Source organism: Callospermophilus lateralis, chromosome 16 (assembly GCF_048772815.1).
Source record: "Callospermophilus lateralis isolate mCalLat2 chromosome 16, mCalLat2.hap1, whole genome shotgun sequence".
Classification (NCBI taxonomy): Eukaryota; Metazoa; Chordata; class Mammalia; order Rodentia; family Sciuridae; genus Callospermophilus; species Callospermophilus lateralis.
This window is the reverse complement of record NC_135320.1, coordinates 44,062,564-44,087,347: the sequence shown is the minus strand read 5'-3', so window position 1 is coordinate 44,087,347 and position 24,784 is coordinate 44,062,564. Positions and strand designations below refer to the sequence as shown.

At 36.1% G+C, this 24,784-nt stretch overlaps 1 protein-coding gene across 3 annotated transcripts; it reads left to right on the top strand.

Moving 5' to 3' along the window:
* Window positions 1-223: 223 nt before the first annotated feature.
* On the top strand, window positions 224-23,793 carry Ca1 (carbonic anhydrase 1). Of its 3 annotated transcripts, none has more exons than XM_076835741.1 (8): window positions 224-368; window positions 13,783-13,839; window positions 14,291-14,488; window positions 15,851-15,969; window positions 19,014-19,109; window positions 19,866-19,928; window positions 22,499-22,654; window positions 23,437-23,793. In XM_076835741.1, exons 2-8 carry the CDS (start codon window positions 13,803-13,805, stop codon window positions 23,551-23,553), a joined length of 786 nt encoding a protein of 261 aa, XP_076691856.1. In that variant the 5' UTR covers window positions 224-368; window positions 13,783-13,802; the 3' UTR covers window positions 23,554-23,793. The 3 variants fall into 3 exon arrangements, with proteins under 3 accessions (XP_076691856.1, XP_076691854.1, XP_076691855.1); XM_076835739.1 differs by lacking the exon at window positions 224-368 and adding an exon at window positions 12,860-12,937; XM_076835740.1 differs by lacking the exon at window positions 224-368 and adding an exon at window positions 13,008-13,123.
* Window positions 23,794-24,784: the final 991 nt, after the last annotated feature.

Below are 24,784 nucleotides of genomic sequence, written 5' to 3'. Positions count from 1 at the left end.
GCCCCAGGTGTTGCAATTTGTTACCTGGACCCTCAGAGCAACTTTACCTTGACTGTTGATCTCGCCAAATCCATCTCGAAGACCATTTCTTTCATTTATACCTGTCCAATTTCCTTCATTTTTTGAAGAAGAAGAAGAAGGAGGAGGAGGAGGAGGAGGAGGAGGAGGAGGAGGAGGAGAAGAAGAAGAAGAAGAAGAAGAAGAAGAAGAAGAAGAAGAAGAAGAAGAAGAAGAAGAAGAAGTTTATAATCTTCACCTTCTATTCTCTTTTTCTTCCCTCACCCCCAAGAGGTGATTGTGATGACCTGAATTTGGTGGCTACTTTTTTCAAGTACACTGTTTATGTTGTCACTACATAGTATGGAACCGTAAGTTATTTCTTAATTTTAATGCACATTTTAAATTTTATATAATTGGTGTTATACTGTATTCATTGTTCTACAATTTGGCTTTTTGATTAATTATATTTTTGAGATTTATCTATATTGATGCATATAGTTCTTACTCCATGATATAACACTGCCACATGTATTTGTTCACTCTTCTACTGTTTGACATATAATTTGTTTTTAGTTTTCTGCTATTAACTACTACAAACAAGTTTTAACATAACTTGAAGCAATCCTAAGTATGGAAAACTTAAATGAGATTGTTCTTCAGAGATCAGACTTAGGAGCCGTAGTCACTGAAAGTCACACTTCCTCGGAGGGATACAGTTTGGGTAAAGAGAATCAAGATGAAGAGTTGCTCTCCTGGAATAGCCCTTCCTTTCCTCTTCTTTCTAATTCTAACACAACTTTTCCTTTTTCTCACATATCACCAGGATCCTCACATTTCGCTAATCCCGAGCCATCCAATCTCTTACATTGGCTTTTGAAATTAGTCAAGCTCTGGGTTAAACTACCAACTCCACCTCTGTGAAAGCTTGAACAAAGCTCTAGAAGCCATCTAGGTTTCATTTTTCTCATAGAGTGATATTAATCACTTTATTGTGAGGAATAAGAAATGATATCTGAGGCCTTCCATGGCAGGCTGGACTCTTGCTGTAGAGAGGTGGGCTATGTCCCCTCTTCATGAATGGGGTGATCTTTGATTTAAGGCCTCTCCTGTGATCTCTTTAGTATAATAACCACCTTTCTGAATGAAGGCACAGGCCTCCAAGAGAGTGTTCCAAGAAAAGGAAACTAGTTTCTCCGATGTCCCTGATGCACCTGGAAACTGGCATAGGGTCTCTTCCACCGTTAGTCAAAGCAGCAATAGATAATTGGAAAAGCCTCCTCACCGGCCTCTTCAGTCATGGATCTTGCCCCTTTAAATTTGTTGATAATTTACCATTGGGTTTACTATAAAATAACTGTACACATGTCAGGTGCTCCTATCCACTTCCCTAAGCTCATCTTATTGGGAAAATCAGGCAAGCAGCAGCAAAGGGCACTTGAAGAGTGGGAGAAACCAAACTTTATTTTACACTGGCGGGCCCAGAGGAGATCAGCACTGCAGATTCTGAGAGCCCCTTAACCATTTTTTTCCAACATTTATAGACTACCTAGTGTCATAAATTTTCTAATCTAAAATGATACATGGCTGTACACAAGGTTTCAAAAAACGATATATGATTCTGTGTGTTTCCAAGCAGGAAGTGTGTTTACAAAAGCTGAGTGCAATAGAGGAGACTGATCCTCTTACAAGGTAAATCTCTAGTCTTGGGCCCCAGCCTTCAAAGGGGCATTTCCTTCAAAGGAAATTTTTAGATCCTAAGGAAAGTCCTTTGTATCCAAAATGTAAGAGTGCATGTTGCTAATTAGTTTCCTTGAAAATCAGCTGTCTGGAAAGGGGAGGGGAGGGAAGGGGAACTCTCCCTTTCCCAGGCACTAATTTTCACAGTGTCCTTAGTTTATTTTGTATCCAGGCCTGGGTTAGTTACCCATTACAGTCTCAGAGCACCTTTTCATGAAGAGGGGACATAGCCCACCTCTCTACAGTGCCTTAGCTCTGTTTCAGTTCCTTCACATGCAACAAACCCCTTAAAAATTCAGCAGCTTAAACTATTTTTAAAAAGTCACGTGACCAAACATAGGGGAGAACAAGGTAAGGGTGTGAATGGCAGAGGGCCCAGATTCAGTGGGAAGACGGAAACACCTAATTCTATTTAAGGCTCCAAGCTCTTGCCTACCTAAGGGCCTTTGCAAAGTCTCTTCCCTTTATTCATTTAACCAATGCTTAGGTAATCACAGATACTGGATAAAATGTTCATGACTCTCATGAATCTTTCTTCCTAGAGGAGGAAAGCACATAATAAACAAGTGAAAAAATAAACAAGATGATCTTAAATGATTTTAAAAAGCTCTGAAGAAATAAACTGGGGTAACAGGTAGAGAGTAACTTGCAAAAATGGAGACGTTAACTGAGGTCAGGAAGCTGTTTTGAGAGGTGGTGCTATGTCTGAACCTGAGTAAAGAGGAGAGCCAGACCAGTGGCTCTACAGAGGTGGAGTGTTATAGACAGGAGAAACAGTTCTGGCCTCTACAGTCATGGATCTTGCCCCATAGTTACAATGTAACTGCCAGGTTGGGGGGGGGGGGCCTTACCACCACCCACCCAGTTAACTCCTTTAGAGAATGTGCCAGAACTTGTAGGCGGCTACTGTTATTTTCTTGTTCATTGTGAGTCCACAATAAACTATAATACCCATGAACATAGGGTCATGTCTATGTATTTCTTGAATATTTTCATATAACTTTGCTTCGTCAACATTCAAAAAGAATTGTTACATGAAGAAATAAATAAATTCACAGTCACTCTCACAGGCTAAAAATAGAACTACAAGATGATGAGTAGGGTAGAGACAGCCAGGCCACCTGGATCTGGATTTCTCTCCCCAGGTTAAGGTTGGGATCAACCCACTATGCAGTTTCTTGGTACACTTTTGGGAGATTCACTTGAGGGGCTATTTGGAACTTCCCTGACTCTGAGCTTCAGTCTGTGCTGCCCTGCCAAGCCCAATAGGTTTTAATAAAATTAAGTGCCAGAGAGAAAGCTTTGGGGGTTTCATCCTTTTTTTCTGTAAGAAGTTTGTTGGGATTTTTATACTAAATCCCTAAACTTTTCTCCTGCTTCCTTTAAATTTGAAACAATAAAAAATAGAGCTTGTATTCTGTTTCATTAGAAACCACCTCTCATGGACAATAATAGCAGCTGACCATTGTATCCTCCAAAGTAGGAGTCTTTCCCTCAGTGTTCAGAGGAAAACATGGAGGCTTATAGAATCGAATAATTTCCACAATATATTTGAGGAGTAAATGGAGATCACGTGTTCAGATCCCCTGTGTCCAGATGGTCTTCCTGCAACCCACATTGCCTTTGTGTTGACCTGCTCAGCACAGGGGCTGAAAATGCAAATTCACAATTTCTTATCTCCAGTCCTGAAATCCCAATATCTAAAAACCAAAAGTTTTCCTGCAAAAACCTAACGTGGCTTAACTTGAACAAAAACCTGACGTGGCTTAACTTGAAGTCATCTGTGGGCAAAACCTTCCTTTAAGCTGACATGAATCTACTTTTTATTCTACTTAGTATAAATACTCACATATTTTACTACAGAAATAATAATATGCTCCCTCAGGCCTTATGAAGGAAATTACTGACGTAGTTTAGACTTTGCATTGTATTATTTTCATAAAATCTGAAAAATTCTGAATTCTGAAATGTGTGTCCCCAGGGTTTCAGATAAGCACCTAGGAATTTGTAATAAGTTATATTTGTGAATGGCTTTTTAGTTCACCAAGCTTTTTAAGAGTTGAAGAATTGTATTTTACTTTCCTCTAACACACAGAGGACTTTGGCAGATTTTTATGTGCCTTATTTCCTTTCTTTTCTTTAAAGCAATTTTGTTTCTTGATTTTTGGCTACTAACCACACTTAATTCCAATGGAACTTTTGAATTATTATTCTTGTAGAGAGATATTTAATTTTCAAATGAAATGAAATGGGGGAAAGCATCTTAAGAAACACTGATATTTTAAATTAACTTTAAATTAATTAATGTATTTATTTATTTATTTTGGGATTTAACCCAGTAGTGCTTAACCAATGAGCCACATCTCCAGTCCTTTTTATTTTTTATTTTCAGGCAGGGTCTTGCTAAGTTGCGGAGGGCCTCAATAAGTTGCTGAGCCTGACTTTGAACTTGCAATCCTCCTGCCTCAGCCTCCTGAGCCTGAGGTATATTGAGCTGAGGTATATTGAGCCTGAGTTATACTGTTATATCCAGTTGCATGTACATGCAACTGGATATAACAATATATCTTGATCACTTTCATTCCCTAGTATCTTACCTTTCCCTCCCGCTTTCCTCCTCCAATTCCCTTTCCTCTGTTCTATGGGCAGTTCTCAAACTTTCAATAAGAGGAAAGGGTATTCTAAACCCTTTTGCACCTTGAACTTAGAACCACAGGAACACAGTGCCTATTAAAAAGAATTGAAGTTATACATTAAAACATCTATGGGTGATTTTTTTTACAATGTATCAGAAACTCAAGATGCAAATGCTGTCCAAGTCAGTTGAGCTGGAAGTACATTGCTTTATGGTAGTTTTAGTGTGACACACAATTAATGGCCCATATTCTTCTTCTCCCATTTAGGCCAGATGTTTTTCCTCACATTTTCCACCACTGGCATGCACACAATGCCTTTTGTACCTGGCTCAAGCTAGAATGTACTCTTTCCCTAAGGCTTGGATCCTTAGACAGTATTCTCCAGACCTAAACTCAGCCAATGCTCCAAACTGTTATCTGAGCCTGAATTCAACTAATGGTCTTTGAACAGCAGAGGATAAGAGGGTCCTAGACTAGAAGCCAGGCTGAACTGGCAGGCAGAGGAAGCATGAGTCCTGAGACAGGCAGCAGTCAGTGGCTGTGACATAGGCCAACCAAAGTCAGAGTCCAGATTGGAGGACTAGAGCCCATCCAGAAAGCTGAGTTGTTCCCTATAACAAATGACAGAGCAGAAACCAGGCATAAAAGTGTAGGTCTGATATTCAAACTAAACTAAATTCAGCTACCAGAAAAGACAGGTTCACATGTCTATTCCAAGATGTAATTAGAATTTATGTCCCCAGCACTGGTTTTAAGCTCTTTCCCTCCTGAGGACATATAAAAAGAAGGGGCAGGATTCTGCAAGTGCCACTTGTAACATGGATTAGAGCCAAATGTGGTTCTCTCCCCTGCCACTTTCAGTGACCTCTATCCCAAATCTTATTCTCTTTGAAGTCATGGGTCTTTGAGTTCCAAGCTCTCCATCCATCCCTTAGAAATGGGTTGACTGGTTTGGATGCAACCCTGATGTTTAAGGAGACGGGCTGGTGACATCAGTGACACTGCATGAGTAACTATGTTGCAAAAATCAATCTAGAGCTTATTTCAGCAACCAGAGTTATGGTGCCTGAGGCAAAGCCCAACTGCTATGGTACCATTTGTTTTGTTGCTTGTTCGTATTATGATGAAGGGATTAAGTTGTGCTCGATTTAGCTTCATCTAGACACTTGGTTCAAGTCCTCTATCAGTAGCTACATTTTAATCCTACTGAATTTAATAGCAACGTCAAATATCTCTAAGGTACAACAATTTATTATTGATCTTTATGTTGGTTCGACAGCAAGCAGCCTTATAATTAATAACAAATACATCTGGTCCTTGCCTCTGGGTTCTCTGCAGAGGGAGTGAAAAGAACTGGATTGTCGAGCTTGCTTTGGAAGAGGCAATAGGAAGGAGACTGAAAACTGATCATAAATCAGTTGCCTTAGGCAGAACACCTGCCCTGTCAGTCTTAGCTACATCCAAATGGAAAAATGGGTGATCTAGGATTACCCCTGGGCAATGCCAATGGCCAAAGCACTGAAAGGTCACATCTATTATGGTTGGCATTTCTCTCCCCACTGGGCTGTTTTCTGAGTGGATGTCATACTCGTCTCATACAGAAGGCATGTCCATCATGTCAGAACATTGCTGTCAATATTTGATCTAATAAAAGACACCCTATCTTTCTTTTCTTCAAATTTCATTATATCTAGCAGCTGCCAAAAGATGATTCCTTGCTCCCTTACTACTACTCCAACACATTTTAGAGACTGGAAGCTTTAAGCAAAGCTTCATGGAGTGCCTCTGATTTTAAAGTGAAAATGATTCTTTTAAAAATTATTAAGCAAATGAAATGGCACCGTCAGTCCCCTATCCAGACATGGCTTTATATAAATAGTCAAGGATCCCTTGGAAGAAGCCAGTGGCCCTTATAAATAATATCATGTTCGCCAGTAATCAGAAGTGGGAGGAGGAATGGAAAAACAGTCTTAAAACACAAAAATAAAATATGATAGAAAAGAGTAGCAACAGCTGGGGCAGCTGCAAGCAACCGCACAGTAAAACTCTGTCCAGATCTGCAGGGAAATTTACGAGAATGCCCAGAGCTTTCCACAGGAGCAGCAAAAGACCACAGTATAAGAACAGCAAATGTGAACCCTGGCTAGCCAGTGCCCCTAGGAATTACCAGCAGGAGGCACTGAGAACATTGCCAGGAATTCATCTTCCCCAGATCAGATCACTGCAGAAAACCAGCTTTATTTGTTCTAAGAAGTCTACACTCATGACTTCATTCTAACCAGAGTATGGTTCTTAACTATTAAGATCCTTAGGACTCCCTTGGACCTTGTGGGTCTCCATTTTAAACGTGTTATTGACATGAACCTGGGAGGTGTTTTTCCTGGAGTTCTTTCTCACCAGACTGGTTCCGGCTGCCTCCTGGGTGATGATGGAAAACTATGACACTTGCCAACATGTCATTCCCTCATTTTGTAATCCTCAGGCAGTTGCACAAAGGTTATATGGAAGCTTACCAACTAGTGAAGGCAGAGTCCAGGACGCTCTTAAAGGAATTAGGTCTATCACTGCAGTTTCCAAGTATTGCCTATTGAGGGACTCCACCACAATGCCAGATAAACTCAGTGTGAGGGGATACAAAAAGAATCCTTTCATTTAACACCTTTTCACTTATAACCCTGGAGTTTTGAAACGTAAGGCCTTTAAATCCCAGTTGAGAACTGCTGCCTAAGCAGCTTTTCCAAAATTTTCTGATTCCAGAAACGAAAGGAGCTCTAAGAAACCAGACGACAAAATCCTATGCCCTCTTTCTATGGGAATTGTTGCTAAGGAAGAGTCATACTATAATAACCAGAGATCTTTAAAAGTCCTTAAAACCCATCATCTACTTATAGCTAAATCTATCTTAGAGATCAGCTTATATTTTTTATATATTCAGGTAACTCTCTTTGGTCTAGAACAATTTGAGAAAAAAAAATCAGAAAGAAAAACAGAGGAAATTCTGGCCTCTATCAGCTAAACTAAGATGTTAGCCATACTTTCATTTCTGTGCCCATGATACCTGACAAGAAGAACTTAGAGGAGGGAAAATTTATTTTAGCTCACAATATTAGAGGTTCAGTCCATGGTGGGCCAAGGTGAGGCAGAACATCATGGCGAAAGAGTGTGGTGAAGGAGTTGCTCCATTCATGGCAGCCAGGAAGCAGAGAGAGGGACGGGGCCACAGGGGAGAACCCTTTCAGGGCATACCCACAGTGACCCACCTCCTCAGGCACACCCTACCTGCCTACGATAACCACCCAGTCAATCTATTCAAACTGGGCTGAACTGATTGTTATAAGTCCCATAATCTAATCATTTCACCTCTGAATAATCCTGCATTAACACAAGAGCTTTCAGAGGACACCTTTATTTAAACCATAACAATTAATTTCCCAAGTAATCCTTTGCAGAAGGGAGTCAGGACCAAAAAGGAATCAAAAAATAAAAAATAAAATAAAATATTGAGAGAGACTTTAAAAAAAAGGAATTTCATTTAAATCTTGCTAGTTTGCCTTTAGCTAAAAGGACAGGGATCTTTTCTAAAATCTTGTTTTAGGGAACACAAATTTACTAGTTTTTGTTTGTTTTCTTGCTTGCTTGCTTGCTTTCTATCTGACAAGTAGAAGGAAGGAGGAACTATTCTTTTCTGTTTTGTGCTCTGATCCTTTACCCCAGGACTAGAAAAAAAAAAAAATGAAGGTTTTGTGGAAATGTAGAAATATGCCTTCCCCAGCTACACTGGGATAAAGAAGTATAAACCTTGGTAGCTTGGTTTCTCCAAAACAAAAAGGAAGGATAGGCACTGAAGTAGCCCAGTGGGAATACATGAGAGAGCACCGTGATTGGGGCAGGGTTGCTCTGGAAATGGGAGAGTCCACAGCATGCATTCAGTTGGGAGAGAGGATGGTCCATATCCCACCACCACCTCCCACAGATAGAACAAGCCCTGTCTACATGGACGTACTGGACCTATTTTAGGGAAACTATAATGACTTCTTTGAAGTGATAGCTTCTCCTATGAATGAACTCTTTATGATAATAAAGCAAAAAGTGATGGAAGAAAAAAAGCTATTGTTAGTTTGATTTTGTCAATAATTTGACATAGTGGGAAGAATTCTTGACAGGGTTTGAAGATTTATCCTTCTAATTCTAATGCTTGTATCTGACTTTTGACAAATGGCTTAGCTTCCTCATCTGTGAAATTCAATTTTTTTTTCATTTTGAAATAGAAAAACTGACATTTATATTAACCAACTCTCGGGTTTCTTAAAAGTTAATAAATAGGATCATGTGAGTTAAAACTATAGTTGGATAAAGCCCCATTCTATGGGACTCTTCTAAAAGAAAGTACTTCTTTCTTGAAAAGCAGCTATAATCATTCTGTTTACCCCTTAGCTATTTCTCAGAAAAATCCCTAAGGAGGATTATGCCCTGTGGCTTCAGGGTTGATTAGCTAATAGGCTTCATCCATCAGTTGAAGTTTTGGAAGCTCTGAAAGAGCCCTGGGTCCTCCTGGCTCTGGCTGCAGTTAACTCCCCCATCCTACTCAAGCGTAGCCCACACAGCTTTCTGTATGATAAGTACACCCAGGAAAAATAAAGTCTCTTACAGTGTATCTGCGGCTTACCTGTATCTCTAATACTCATTTTAAAAAAACTTCAAGGTGAGTTATTAACCCAAGTTCACACAGACACACAAAAGAAATAGCACTGCTGAAAGAAATTGCACTAGACAGATAAAGAATTCTATATTAATGTAATAGCTGTGAAGCAAAAGAAGTCTGGGACTGAAGGAACACTGTAAATGTCACCTCAGTCCATTATGTATTTTTGTTCACTATTTTAAGATCAGTGAAGAGAAGCTCCATAATATACTTCTCTCTCTGCCCTTGGATAAGGTGTCATTCTGCAAACTACTAGTTCAAATAGCACACTTGCCTCCTTTTTTATTTTTAAAAAATCTACTAGAAGTATCAGATAAGAACAAATTAAAATCACAACCTCCTGCATGCAAAAAATGGATATTTCCACTGCCAAAAAGCATTGCCTCTACTTAATAATGGATCTGACCTGAGCTTTTGATACAGACACTACTGCGGATCAAGCTCCTGGCCCATATTTAACATACTGACTGGATAGTTGAAAGGGTATGGCAAAAATGAATGAAAAAAATCATTTCTTCTCTGGATATTACTAAATGCATTATAAACATAAGAAATCTGATGAGAAAAGAGACTAATTTAATACAAGAATGAGTATTTTGTAAAGTGGCTGCTGAAATGAATACTAATTGACTGTTTCCTAAAGGACAAAGCATGTCCAGCAGCTGTCATTTAGAATCTTTGAAAAGGGGTAGTAGAAGTGCCCAAATGTGTTTTTCAAATATCACCAGGGAAATGCCTGTTTAAAAAAACACAGATCTCAGGCCTCACATGCAGAGAGGTCCCTTTCCTCAGTGTTGCAAGGGGTCCAAGTGGCTAGTGTCACTTGCAGGTATCCTGCAACCTCAGATAAGTTATGTGCCTGTTTGCTAATAACACTGTCCAGCTGAGGAATTTGACCAGATACTTGCCCTCATTTAAATATATATCTCTCAGTAATAGATTTTGGGGGGTAGAGTCAAATATTCCCCAAGGTGTCTATAATAAGGCTATCAATACTTACAAAAAAGAGATTGATATTTGTTAACCACCCAAATTGGCTAAGGTCATTTCACCAAAGTAAGAAATTGAATTAGATACACACACATAAATTTTAGTATCACCTTCAGGTGAATCTGAGGCAGGTGATCTGCAAACTATACATTAAGAAACACTAGATTGAGAAAGGACCTATTTAATTGTGAATGTATTTTAGAAATCTAGTCTTTGATAAAAAGGTTTAGGAGCTAATGAAGTTATTAGGTGAGTTGGAACATTTGTTAATATAATTTTAGATAGACACCCAAAAAAGGTTCACGAAAGAAGTTAGGACAAAAATTATTGACAGGACTGAACTTGACCTCCTTTAAAATTTACACTTAAGAATTTTTCTAAACACACAGAGTTTAGTTTAATATGCCACAAACAAATATCTGTTATCCAATTGTTTGAATTTCAGACCACATTCAATCCCTTGCACTGTTTTGTTTTTATATAATCATCTATTTTCCTGAGAATTAAAATCAACTTTGTTTTTGAGGCTAACTTGACCACTTAAATTTGTGCAGTGTTTTATGGTTTACAGAGCATTGTGCATTTATATTGTTTTCTTTTTAAATGAAAAATGCTACTTAATGTTGTTATTGTTATAGGAGGGTATACTAACTCCCCAACTAATTATAAACACAAGATAAAAGTGATATTTCTCAGTTTTAAAGATAAATATGAGGATGGTATGGTTAATGTGCCCATCCACATTAGCCACTCATGCAGTAGAAGAAATTCCTAACTATTATCTTAAAAATTGACAAACCCATATTCTCAGTGTATCTTTCCAACCAGTAATTTCAATAAGCTTGTCAGTGAATTAGACAATTTAAAATTCAAAGTTTTCAGAAGCATGAATATTTAAGACACTATGAATATGTCTATGTCTATGCTATGGATTAAAGTGGTTATCTAGCAGAGTTGACTTAGTTGTTAATAAAAAATATTCATCAACAGATTTGAAAATTGTTTTCAAAAATAAAATATTCTCAGACAAGAAATATAAGGTTGGAAATTTCCTTCAATCATGGTAATAAAATCCTTAAGAATTATGAACTTTTAAAATGTATATGTCAAAAATTCAAACCATATTTGAAGAGTTAAAGTTTGACATTTATAAAGTGTTAAAAAATTTGACACTTACAAGGACCAAGGTTGTCACTCTCCCAGCAATGACTGACAGACACAGTTGGTCACCTCATTTCTCCCATTAATAGAACAGTGAGGGGAAACTTTCTTTCTCCTTAGTCCAAATATGATCATGAGTTTACTTCTAGCAAAGCTCACTCACATGCTCACACATCAGTGTGCCACACACTGCTGAGTTTAGATCAATGCGTTGGGTAGGCTTAGTCCCTGAGGAGCATTCTGTCCTTCCAGTCTTCATAAAAATAAAATAGTTGAAGTTAAAAATTATATATAACTCTCCTCTCCACATTTATTGAGCACCACTATTTTCCAGCCAGATTATAGATAAAGAGCATATAGTGGTGAAAAAATAGACAAGGTCCTACCATCATAGAGGTATCATTTTAGAGAAGTTATAGATATTAAACAGCCTTGTTGCTCTTGATTAAGTTTTAATTGCATATGGATTTATTCATCATAGTCTATCCATAAAAACAAAAAACCTTCTCCCATATATGTTTTTGGATTTGATCACCTTAGGAAATATGCAGTTTAGAAGACCAGAGGCTATGTAGATTGAACACGTTCTTGATATATCAGTTCAAAGATTATAACCCTGGAAAAGCATACTGGAAGAAGTTTATGGATGAAATTGAAATGAATGCAAAATCAAACATCTTGAACTTAGTGTAGATATTAAGTTGGGAGAGGAAAAGACTCTGAGCAAAAAAAGAGGGATCAAGGTAAATTGGAGGATGTTAGGGATTAAACTATAGGTGCTCATTAAATTTTACATCCTCTATTTAATTTTATGCTTGTGGGAGTACTCAAACACACCCTGAGAATATAATAAAATAAAGGGTCATAATAGTTAAGTAATTTTGTACCTAAAACTTTAAATGAATGTTAAGGCGTTCATGTGATGAATCATATTGTAATCATGTAATGACGTGGGGGTTGTCTTTTTCCAAATATGTTGATTAATATAATCATTCAATTTTATACTTTAAAGAGGTTGGCCAAAGGACACATAATTTCAGTTAGATAGGAAGAATAATTTCAAGACATCTATTTGTACAGTGAGGTGGCTATGGTTAACGACAATTTACTGTATTACTAAAAAATGCAGAGTGGATGTTAAATGCTACCACCACAAATATAGCTATGTGAGACAATGCAATTGTTAATTAGCTAAATTTAACCATTCCACATGTATGTGTGCTTCAAAACACCACGTTGTACCCAATAAAAACATCTATAATCAGAATAAATATAGCAATATCCAGTTTTTAATAGTAAATTAAAATTTAAAATTTTTAGAAGGTCCCTTTTAAGCCATGTCCCCTTATGCCTATTAATGCCATAGAAAGGAAGCTTAGCCTCTTCCCACTCGGTAGTCATTCCTGAGCCATTGTCCATTCTTCACACAAGGCAGTGTTCTACCAACAGGACAGAGGAGCAAACTAGTCAGTCTTGCCAAAAATGGCTCCTGACCCCCTCTTCCTTCAGGGGTTGCAAGCAGCTTAGGCAATTCCAGCTTGTGAAATGAAGTGTAACTCTCGTTATTTTGGAAGCTTATTTTTCTGGTTGTATCCCCAGTGAGCACATGTTGGACCTTGAAAACAAGGACCTAGCCAGAGACCAACACATCCTAATCCATTATCTTTGCCTCCCTGAAAAGTCCTGTGGACCTTCTCATTCCTCAATAGATGTGAGTTACCAGTTGATCTTAAGAGAATTGTGGGCAAAGAAGGAGAATTAGGGGCTCATCCACCTCATAACTCACCAGCGTGGCATTTGGCAGAGATATAGTGAGGGAAGCAATTTAACTAGAGGCAGAAGTCTTGACTTCTTGCTAGCTGAAGTGAAGTTCTGAACATCTCTCTACTACAAAATGGTAATTCTTACTCTATGGAGTGTGTTAGTAAAATAAAATAGCTTGAAATGAAGTATAAATTTGTATGGAACTACAAATAAAAAGGCTTTTATCCTAGTAGACTTATTTTATGTAAAATAAATATATGTAATATTTAACTTTGGTATTAATAAATCTCCATTTATGAATTCCAATAGTGCTCCAGAATGAAGGGCTTTATGAATAATATATATTACAAATAGTAATTTCATTATCTAATTCTAAATTAATTTCATGATACTAGCTCAGTTCTTCCTGTAAACATGCAAATTAATCTTCTTATTAGATTATAGTATCTAGTATGGCAAGGGTGGAATTGGAAAACTTAAGTATATGAAATATTTTTAATTTGGAAAATACAAAGAATTGCATTTGACAGTATTTTTGAATAGCCTAAGAGAAAGAGGACTTGGTATAATAAAATCTATAATTTTGATATCTTTCATAGTAAAATAAAATAATTAGAGCTGAGCTAACCCTTGTAGACATTTTTGTTACAACACCTTTTTTTATATACCTCCTGATAAGCAAGAGAGATGATGAAATAGTGGCCTCATAAGGGCAGAGAAGTTTCTATAAAAACCCCATGTGAAAGTTGCACTGTTGCAGTTGGTTATTCAAGGTATTATTTTTGTTTTCAGAGAAAGAAAACTAGAAGACCATGGCAAGTTTAGACTGGGGATACGATGCCAAAAATGGTAAGAGTACTTCTTTTCCTGTGAATCAAAATAAGAGCTTATTCCTTTTTCTAATAGATGAGGTATGAAGTTTTTAAAATAATATACAACTCAATCGTTTGAGTTGACTGTTTCGAATAATTACAATATCTTTGCAAATACTTTTAGCTGTTCTTTAGAGCACCTCTATCTATAAAAGGTATTTGATATATGCTTGTTGCACTCTATTGCTTATAGTAAGATATTTATAGTCTAATCTTATAGACTAGGTTTATAAGCCTATATCACTGATGCTGACAAACTTTTACAGTATAATTTAGAAAAGGGACACTGCCAAAGACAGAATTTCCAATTAACAGAATGTCATTTAAGACAGCTGAATAAACTATAATAAGCAAACAGGTAGAGTCCTCAAACTTAGAATCAAGCATTCGGTAAAGTGTTAATTGTATACATATATTCATCCTGGTAGGTCCTGAGCAATGGAGCAAGCTGTATCCCATTGCCAATGGAAATAACCAGTCTCCTATTGACATAAAGACCAGTGAAACCAAACGTGACACCTCTCTGAAACCCATCAGTGTCTCCTACAATCCAGCAACTGCCAAGGAAATTATCAATGTGGGACACTCCTTCCATGTGACTTTTGATGACAATGATAACCAATCAGGTGAGCCCTAAAATTATTCTGTTATTTTTTCCTTAGAATCTATTGGGGAAATTGAAACAAAAGTGCTAAGAAACACAAACTGCCATCCCAAGTATTTTGTGCAAATGTGTAACATTGCCTTTATCTGGTGAGGCATTTTGGATTTCTAGAAAATGGCCAAGTGGTAAAGATATTTTGGTGGGGGGTACCAGGGATTGAACTCAGGGGTACTCAACCACTGAGCCACATCTCCAGCCATATTTTGTGTTATTATTTAGAGACAGGGTCTCACTGAATTATTTAGCTTCTTGCCTTTGCTGAGGCTGGCTTTGAACTTGAAATCCTCCAGGCTCAGACTCCTGAGCTACTGGGATTACAAGCATGCACCACCACACCCAGCAGTTGTTCTCCTCAATGACACCATCCTATCGCTTCTGGCCATCCCAGGATCTTTAGGCTCACTTCATTCTCTCAGTATAAACTACTTTTTCCCCAAAAGTCTAATGAACAAATAATTTGAATATAAAACTAAAAAGACAAACATATTCTAATTGAGATGAGGGTGAACACAGTAGGGAAAAGAGATGGGAAACAACTGAGTTATCCTCCTACCCTGAAATCTGTCATATTGCCTGCTACATAGACAGCTTTTCATAAATGTTTGTTGAATAAGTTGTAACAATTCCTAAAGATAGTTATACTGATGATAAAGCTAAATTTGTTTTAGCACTTCCCTATGAGGTTCCAATCCTAAGGTACATTGGGTGCTATGTCTTTTATTAATATTAGATTAGGTCTGGTATCATGTGTGCTTAAGTACTTATGATTGTAAAGACTCTCCAAAATGACAGGCCATTCAATATAAAAGTTTTTCAAGTAACCTTGCCTCATAGGTGCTTTCTTTTGGTCCCTGGCCAGGGATTCTCAATAGAGCTAGCATGGTTGTGTCATGATTAAATACAAAGTATGTGATAAGCAATTTGATACTCAAAATAAACTGCTCTAGCCTTCAATGCATGCCATCTTTGTTGAAAGAAGGAATGAATAAACTTGCAAATTAGAGATTCAAGAAAAGCCCTTAATCATACAATCCATTCATGTCACAGTATACTTTCTTGGAAGTATAAATAGATAAAATTGTGCTCATGTGCTGGGAATTGTCTATAGCTCATGAGCTCTGTCTTATCAAGCCACACTCAGAGATACACCATACATATACATGCCATTGTCCTAGATGAAGGGATTAGAAATCAAGATGAAAACTTTGACAGTGGTGTTTGCTTTCATTTTACTAAAGAAAAATTTGTGTTGGTATATTAAAAAGTGCAAAGCTAAGCTGGCATTTATGATCATCCAACTAACAGTAGTTCCCTTTTCTTCCAGTGCTGAAAGGTGGTCCTCTCTCTGAAAGCTATAGACTCAATCAGTTCCATTTTCACTGGGGCAGTACCAATGAGCATGGTTCTGAGCACACAGTGGATGGAGTCAAATATGCTGGAGAGGTAATGTAATTCAGTAAGAGATGCTTACACTGCAAGTACTCCCCAAAGTAGCTCCGCTCCTACATAAGTCACCATCATAATGATTTCAAAGGAGTGAGCATTCTGGTCTCCGTGAGGAACTCCCAGTCTCCATTAAAATCAAACAGATGCACTATGTTTGGCAACTGAGGGACATTTTTCACATGAAAAGGGAGAGCTGAACTTGGAGCACCACTCTGAGCCCAGAATTTACCTCTTCTGAAAATGCCTAAAATAGCATGATCTAACGTAACACTGATGGCCCAGCTTCCTTTGAAATTCTAACCCTAAGTGGGAACATCACTATTCTCTTTGTACTTAGACTTCAAGTTTGGACACACCTGTCCTTTGGGTGTGGCCAGGCAGAAACACTTCAGTAATAAGTCTCTACAAGGAGGTCAAGTTCAATCCCAGCAATGGTCACAGGGAGGAGCACACACCTAGTGAGGTTCTAGCTGCAGCAGCCTCTACCCAATGACTACCATTTCCTGAACTGCCCTCATATGGGAGGCTGTGATCATTTCAAGACATTATTATCTGTGTATCTACAGAAAAAATATGCACATGTGCATTAGATTCAACCCAGGGTCTGGAAGATTCAAAGGGAGGTTATGTGCAAATATGTAATACATATATGTCCATATATACAGGTTAACTTCATATTAAATAAGTTTTATAATACATATACTTTTGAAACTTGGTGTTTTTCCCACTTTGCAGATTATCATGATTATTTTTCCAAATCAAAAGGTTTATTAACACCTCATTTAACATCTGTGTATTATTTCAATTCCATAAGTACATCAGAATTTATTTAATTGGCCCCTATTGGTGGATAATTATAATGTCTTCTGATTTTTATTCCATTGTGTTCTTATTCTCTTACAAAAAATACTTTAATAATTAATTGCATCATACTTGTATCTCATGGACCAGTGAAAGTGATTATGCAGGACAAATTTTCACAAAAGAGATAGCGAGGGTGGAGAATAAATGCATCTTTTATTATGAAAGAGGATTTGGGGACTGTACACAAATATAACTTGCTTTGTGTTTTATTTTAATGTTTGGATGATACCTTTTGATGCGGCATAAATCTATTAAATGTTCATCTGCCATTTCTCACCCATAAAATTAAAGGTAGATTAAAATCAAATGAACTAGGAATCTAAATTAGTATTGCTTTTGGAAGAATCCTTGGTAGTATTCAAGAAATCTAAATCAGTGATTCTCTCATCTAAATGGAGAAAAGTAAATAAAATCAAGGCTAATGATGAGAGACAGTTAGTCACAAAGTTCAACGAGTCATTCAATAAACCTAAGTGGGTACCTATCACAGGTTAAGAGGTGGCACAGCCTTGGGGTGAAGAATGCAAGCTCCTCAGCTGATTTCCAGAGTTCAAGTCAAAGTTCTGCCACTCACTGGTGGTACATCTTTGGGAGAAATTGCTGTGTGTCCCAATCTTCTTATCTAGAGAGCGAAGATAATATATTAGTATGTTCCTGAAACAATTGTTGAAGAGAAAGAAATGAGTAAACCCATATAAGGCACACTTAGGCCAGCTCCTTTCACACTGGAAGTACTCAGCAGTGTTACATTTTTGCAGATAAGACACAAGCAAGTACTCCTCAACCAAGACAGATATACATACGTGATTATGATTAAACAAACGTAGTAGTAAATGCCAGTGTGAATTTTCAGAAAGCACTCTGGAGATATAGATGTAAGAATAATCAAGGGTAGAGATAGAATCTAGACTGGCAGCATCAGAGAAAACTCTAATAAGTAATAAGATGACACTTCAAGCATGACTGGGACGTGACCTCTTTTGATATATTGTCCTAATTATTCTTTTTTCTTTAACAAATTGTTATTGATCTGGACATGGTAGCACAGGCCTGCAATCCCAGTGACTATGGAGGCTGAGGCAGGAAGATCGAAAGTTCAAGGCCAGTCTCAGCAACTTAGAAAGGTCCTAAGTAACTTAGTGAGACCCTGTCTCAAAGTAAAAAATAAAATGATAAAATGGACTGGGTATGTAGCTCAGTGATAAGAATTCCCCAGGGTTCAATCCCTAGTACCAAAAATAAATAAATAAATAAATTTTTAAAGATTACACACACACACACACACAACACACACAAGAGAGAGAGAGAGAGAGAACAAGCGAGCACACTTGCCCATACACAAAATATTATTTTCAGCAAATGCTTGCTATCAGAGCTTTCATTTTGATAAAGAAAAATGTTAAAAGGAAGGAAGCAAAGGAAAAAGAGAGATTAGATAAGCAGTATTTCGAGAAATGATTTATGGTCATTTTATATTGGATAATCAAAAAAGGATTCCCTGAGGAGTAGTATTTGAATTCAGCCTTAACTCAAGACAAATGTCTGCTATACAAAGACCATAAGGCAGGAAACCCCAGAGAAAATCAACATCCAATGCAAAGACTCAAAGTTATGATCAAGTGAAGAGATACCCTCTGTGAGATATGAATGTAGAAAATAAGAAGTTGATGATAACTGTGGTACTTTTTGATTAATTAGATGGGTAGTATTACCTTTTCCTACGAGGGGAAAATAAGGCAGGTTTGGAAAGGAGGAATCAAGAATTCTGATGTGCCCAAGAGATTCTGTCATTGGCCATGGCTCCCAGGTAAGTCAGGCAGCCCTTCTTACAAAGTTACCCCAAATTACCTCATATGAAGGGAAATTACTTCAGTTTTTGTCCTAGAGCTAGTCAGTCAGATTTCCTGATCTTTTCATGCCAGAGAGAGATTTTTTGTTAAAGGACTAACACTGAATAGTTGATGATATTGTAGGAAAATAAATCTTACTTATTGGTTTTAGGAGTTGTCATCAGTACACTCTTCCTAAGAGTGGAATGTAGACCTTCCTACCCACTGGATAAAAGTTCCCATGCATTTTGTCTGTATAAACACATTATCATATATGGTCAAGTTGACTTGCAACTTACTTTTTGCTTTTACCTTTGTATAAATAACTAACCACATTGTTGTTTTTAGTGTCACATTGTTCACTGGAATTCTGCAAAGTATCCTAGCATTGCAGAAGCAATCTCCAAGCCTGATGGTTTGGCCATTATTGGTATTCTGATGAAGGTGAGTTACAGGTAGTCACCCTTCTCTGCTTATGCTATTTCTTACCAATCAGACTTCAGAACAGGATGACAGAAGGCAAAAGATACTTGAGTTTTTCTTTTTAGAACATTTCTATTCTACTTATAACTACAGATAAGCAGGCTCCTTATACCAAATTCCCTGTTCTCTAAACTTCCTACCTCATAGACAGGGATTTATTTATTTACTATCTCATCAGGAAGGAAATATTAAGAGAATTTTCCCTAGAAAGTTCAATTGATTATTAAAGTAGTAAATGTTGCTCAAATCCTCTATTCTGGAAAGTTTTATAATTTTGAAATTAAATATATAATTCAAGTTAACCTTGATTGAGCACTCAGAGTATGCCAAAGACATGCCAATCATAACTAATAGAACAGGACAAAAATAAAAATTTGTTTTTTGTATCACAGTTTTGCTAAATATCCACTTTGTCTTGTATAGCTTTGATTATCTTGCTCATAATTTAAAACAAGATCTGTTTGCTACATTATCTGCCAGTATACCTGATGAATGATCTCTAGAGTACAAGGGCCTACAAAGACAAACACTAACAAAATTTCTTCCCCTGGAGCAGAGAGAAAAGTATCATACCTCTCTTCATTTACTGTAGTACATTAAATAAAGAAAGGAAGGAAAGAAGGGAGGAAGGGAGGGAGGGAGAGGAGAAGGATTGATTTAGCTCAACAATATTCTCATGATTATAATCTTTATCACTTTTTTTTTTTTAATCTCCAGGTTGGTCAGGCCAACCCAAAGCTCCAGAAAATACTTGAGGCTCTAAATGCAGTTAAAACCAAGGTAAATAAACTAAGTTAAATTCTGAGAACAAGAATCCAGGGAAGTAAAAAAATCATTTAATTGCTTATTGAAGTGGGAGTAGGAAGACTGGTGTAAAAGCTAATTTGAAAATCAAAGTCCTACTTACAAATTGTCTGTGTCTAAGAAAAACCCCAGTGCAAGGATTTGTTTTGTTTCATTTTCATATTATTGTCTTAGCAGGATGAAGCCTATGGAAAAGCAGGTTACTGAGTCAACCAAATTTGCTTGAAAAACTAAACCCAAATGAAATGTAAATGTTTTTCTACTTCATGAAACATATCTATATTTTTTCAGAAGTACAAAAACTTAGACAAGAAGAGTATACTTTTGAGATACCATTAATGGGCAATGTTTGATAATCATGATTCCCAACTAAACTTTAAAAAAAAAATGGATTTTTTGAAATATCCATCCTTAGCTTTCCCACTTTAACAGCAAACAAACCACGGAGTCAGAGATTTCTTGGAGAACTATGATATTTTTATATATTATAAGTATGTTTTGTGCTAATTCCAAAAAAGATTAAAGCTAAATAAGTATATTATAAAGAGAAAAAAAGAATATTTAAAAATACCCAAGATATATTTTAAAATATGAAAAGAAAATATAAGAGCATAATGAATAAATATCAAAGTTCAAAATAATAAAATAATAAAGAAAAATGATGACTAAGTAGAAAATAAATTTTCATCAATAAAGGAAAAGTTGATTCTTTAGAATAACCAACAAAAAATAGTATATTTTGGCAAATTTGGTAGTGTAAAATTGGCACATTATAAAATATTATTAGAAATTTAAAAAGAGGATATAACTGAAGATATAAAAGAAAAAAATTATGACATCATGCCAGTAAATTTGAAAATTCATATAAAATGGATGATCTGTGAAAAAATGAAGAGAACTAACTCAAAGGGTGCTAGAAAACCTACGTAGACCAAAAGCCTAAAAATAAATCAAAAAGGTTGTCAAAAAATATTCATTAAAAGAAAACTCTTGAGCCTAGATCATTTTAGGGAAAAAAATATTCCTCAGCCTTTAAGAAACAATTGTGTATCAGTTGCCTAGGTGAGGAAACAGACAAAATACGCCCCATCAATTTAATTACACTTAATACCAAAACCAGATAAGAATAATGCAAAAAGAAAACTGTACGCTAATCTTTCTTAGGAATACAGGTAAAAGAAATCTTAAAATTAGTTATAGCAAATCAACTTCAACATTGTATCAAGAGAGTAATGTCTCTGAACTAGTAGAGTTTATCCTAAAAATGTGATTAATATTAGAAAATCTCTAAATATAATTCATTATATAAACAAATTAAAGATGGAAATTTATCACCAACTTGTTACATGCTTGAAAAGCATTAGATTAAAAAAAGAAGAAGAAAAAAATGGGTATTGAATTTTTTTTTTTTTTTTTAGTACCAGGGATTGAACCCAGGGGCACTCAACCACTGAGCCACATCCCCAGTAATTTTATATATATATATATATTTTAGAGGCAGGATTTTGCCAAGTTGCTTAGGGCCTCACTAAATTGCTGAGGCTGACTTTGAACTCATGATCCTCCTGCCTCAGCCTCCCAAGCCGCTGGAATTACAGGCATTTGCCACCATACCCAGCTCCATACCCATTCTTGAGGACAAAACAAAATAAATGAAAACTTTTAGAATTTGATGAAGAATATTGTTCACTATTATATATAATTATGATGTACTAATAAAAACTTTAAAAAGGATTATTACCTAGAAACTAGAATCAAGCATCAAACTTAATTTTAAAACAATCGAAGCATTTCTACTTCAATGAAGAAAGATTTAATTTTAATTATGATGTTTAATTGTGATGGTCACAGGGTGCCAACTGTGACCATCACAATTAAACATCATAATTAAAAGTCTGAATCAATATAATAGTAAAGAAATAAGGGCAAATATTGGGATGAATATTGGGAAAGCAAAGATAAAATTATTATTATGGACAAATGATATAATAATTGACATTTACCCTGAAAATTCAAAAGAATCAGCTAAAAAAACAGAACAGATATAAAAGTCTGGCAAAAATGCCTATACATAAAAGGTTAGTATATAAATATCAGTTCATTTCACATACAAATAAAAACCAATCAAAAAGAAACTGGGAGAAGACTAATATATTACCAATTTGCATGTCAATAAATATCTCTGTCTCTGGAACAAAATCTAGCATCATTTCTAGAGACACAGAAATGCTTTATATTGGAAATTAAATATTTTTTGATGACCATAGATTGTAAAATTTTTTTAAACTTTTGTTTATCTTCAACCAAATGAAGATAAAAAATTCTTAGTTAAAACATCTATATAGTTCATCTTCTGCCTTTTCCATTGTTTTTAGTTTGTATATCCACAAACATACCAGCCAGGAAATAAAATATAGAAAGTCAATTCAACTCTTAGTTAAAATCTCTAGATAATATATAACAAGGTAAATAGTACATATGTGTAACATTGATATAACTATTTTATATCACGAAATAATGATACAAATTTTTCCTTTTTTTCCCAGGGCAAACGAGCCCCATTTACAAATTTTGACCCCTCCACTCTCCTTCCCTCCTCCTTGGATTACTGGACCTATGCTGGCTCTCTGACTCATCCTCCTCTCCATGAGAGTGTAATCTGGCTCATCTGTAGAGAGACCATCAGCATCAGCCCAGAACAGGTAGCGTATCCTAGTGAATGAGTGGGAATGGGGAGTGCAAAGCAGAACTATCTCTTCAATTGACAGTGCCAGCTGGAGCTATTATAATTTCAATCAGGTTTCTGAGGAGTTTATTTTCTTTTCCAACTGAAAAAGATTCATTTCTGGCATAGCTCTTCTGAATTATCCAAAAAAAGCATGTTTATTATACTGTTTTTACTTTGTGCATAAAATAGAAAACGTGGAATTCAGAACTCCCACTACTCTCAAGTTTTTAAATATTGAAAATGTTTCTTTAATTATTTTTTACAATGATGATAAGAATCATCACTGATTGAACAATATTTTTATTAGGTGTCTTGCATGTGTTTTGTCAGACAATTCTCATAATACACATGCAGGACAAGCTTCGTATCTATTGCTCTCTGACATTTATCAAGCACATAGTAGGTACTCTAGTATTGAGCACATTTAGGTATTATCCATGTATGGGCCCATTTAATCTTTACAGCAACCCAATGAAGTAGGTACTTATATTAAAAGTGAGGCACCAAGTATATGTCACTTGCCCAAAATACCCCAGTTGACAAGTGAGAAAGTTGGTGTTCTGTAACCCAATCATTGATAATTTAAGCAAAATACCTAAAGGACCATAAAGGATCTTGGTCTTCCTCGATTCCCAATGGTGAAAATACTGCAGTCCTCAATTCAGTTTTCTAAATTACAGAGTGTTCATTATACTGGAAGGAAAGTGATTTGTGTGACTTACTTGCTTTTGATTCTTTTATATTTCATCCTTCCAGCTGGCACAGTTCCGCAGTCTTCTTTCAAATGCTGAAGGAGAAAACCCTGTCCCTATACAGCACAACAACCGTCCACCGCAGCCTCTGAAGGGCAGGATTGTGAAAGCTTCGTTCTGATTGGCTTAAGAAGGAGGTTATCCTCTCTCAAGAGAACGTCCTGCAGCTGACATAATCCAGTAAAATAATGATTTTTAGGAAACAAGTTTATTTCAATATTAACAAGATAGCATGCCTGCAACATTTAATCTGTAGAACTAAAACAACATTAATTTTAGGTCCTAAAGCCTCAGATAAAAATCTGTAAGCCTGCAAATATGTAATCTGTATGCAGAAATTTATGCTTCAATTCAACTTTACTTTGTGGAATTATTTTACAATTGCAATTTAGTGATTTGTATCTTTCTCTAACTTTTTTTCATTTTAGCTAAAACAATAAAATAGTTTGATCTCTTCCTTCTTGTCTATTATACATTCTATAAAAACCATTAACTTTGTTCTCCATTTACATTTAAAAAATCTTAAATGTCTTATATGCAAAAGTATTTTGCCTCCAATGTAATAACCTAAGAAGCTTGAGGTGAGATAGTGAGAAATTCATTTGCTTACTCTCAAAGGCAAATACAGAACAAAAGATGACATGCATGTAATATTACTATGCTGGTCCAATATTGCTACCATCTTTCCCCCTGTGATAATAATGATATCTTTTATATACCAAGATAATGCTTCTAGAGACTACTTCCACATTTTCTCCCTATAATAGAAAGATCAGTGTGTTTGGCTTTTGTTTTTTGTTTTTTTTTTTGTTTTTTTTTTTTGCCATAATTATAACTAGTCGATTTGCAGGCAGAATCTGTACTTTAAAATGAGAAAAAAAGACACAAGTGAATTGTTTATAAAAACACTGAAGGAGCCTGGTGAAGTGGTGCTTGCCTGTAGTCCCAGTAACTCAGGAACCTGAGGAAAGAGGATCAAAGTTTAAGGCCAGCCCAGGCAACTTTAGTGAGTCTATGTCTAGCATGTCAGTACCACAAAAAAAAAAAAAAAAAAAAGAATAAGGAGGAGGAGGAGGAGGAAGAGGAGGAGGAAGAGGAGGAGGAGGAGGAGAAAAATTCTGAAGGAGTCATGTGGGTGTAGAATCATAGAGAAACATTATTCAATCTTTTGTGCAATTAACCTGAAGTCAACTTTTTCCATAACTATACCTAAATTTAGAATTTTACAAATCCTTTGCCCACTATTTAGCTTTGTGGTTTACTTTAGTTCTTTCATCTGGAAAAAAAAAATCATATTAGGGAACAAAGCCAATCCCAATTTTTTTGTTTTGTCTAATATCACAGGATCTGTC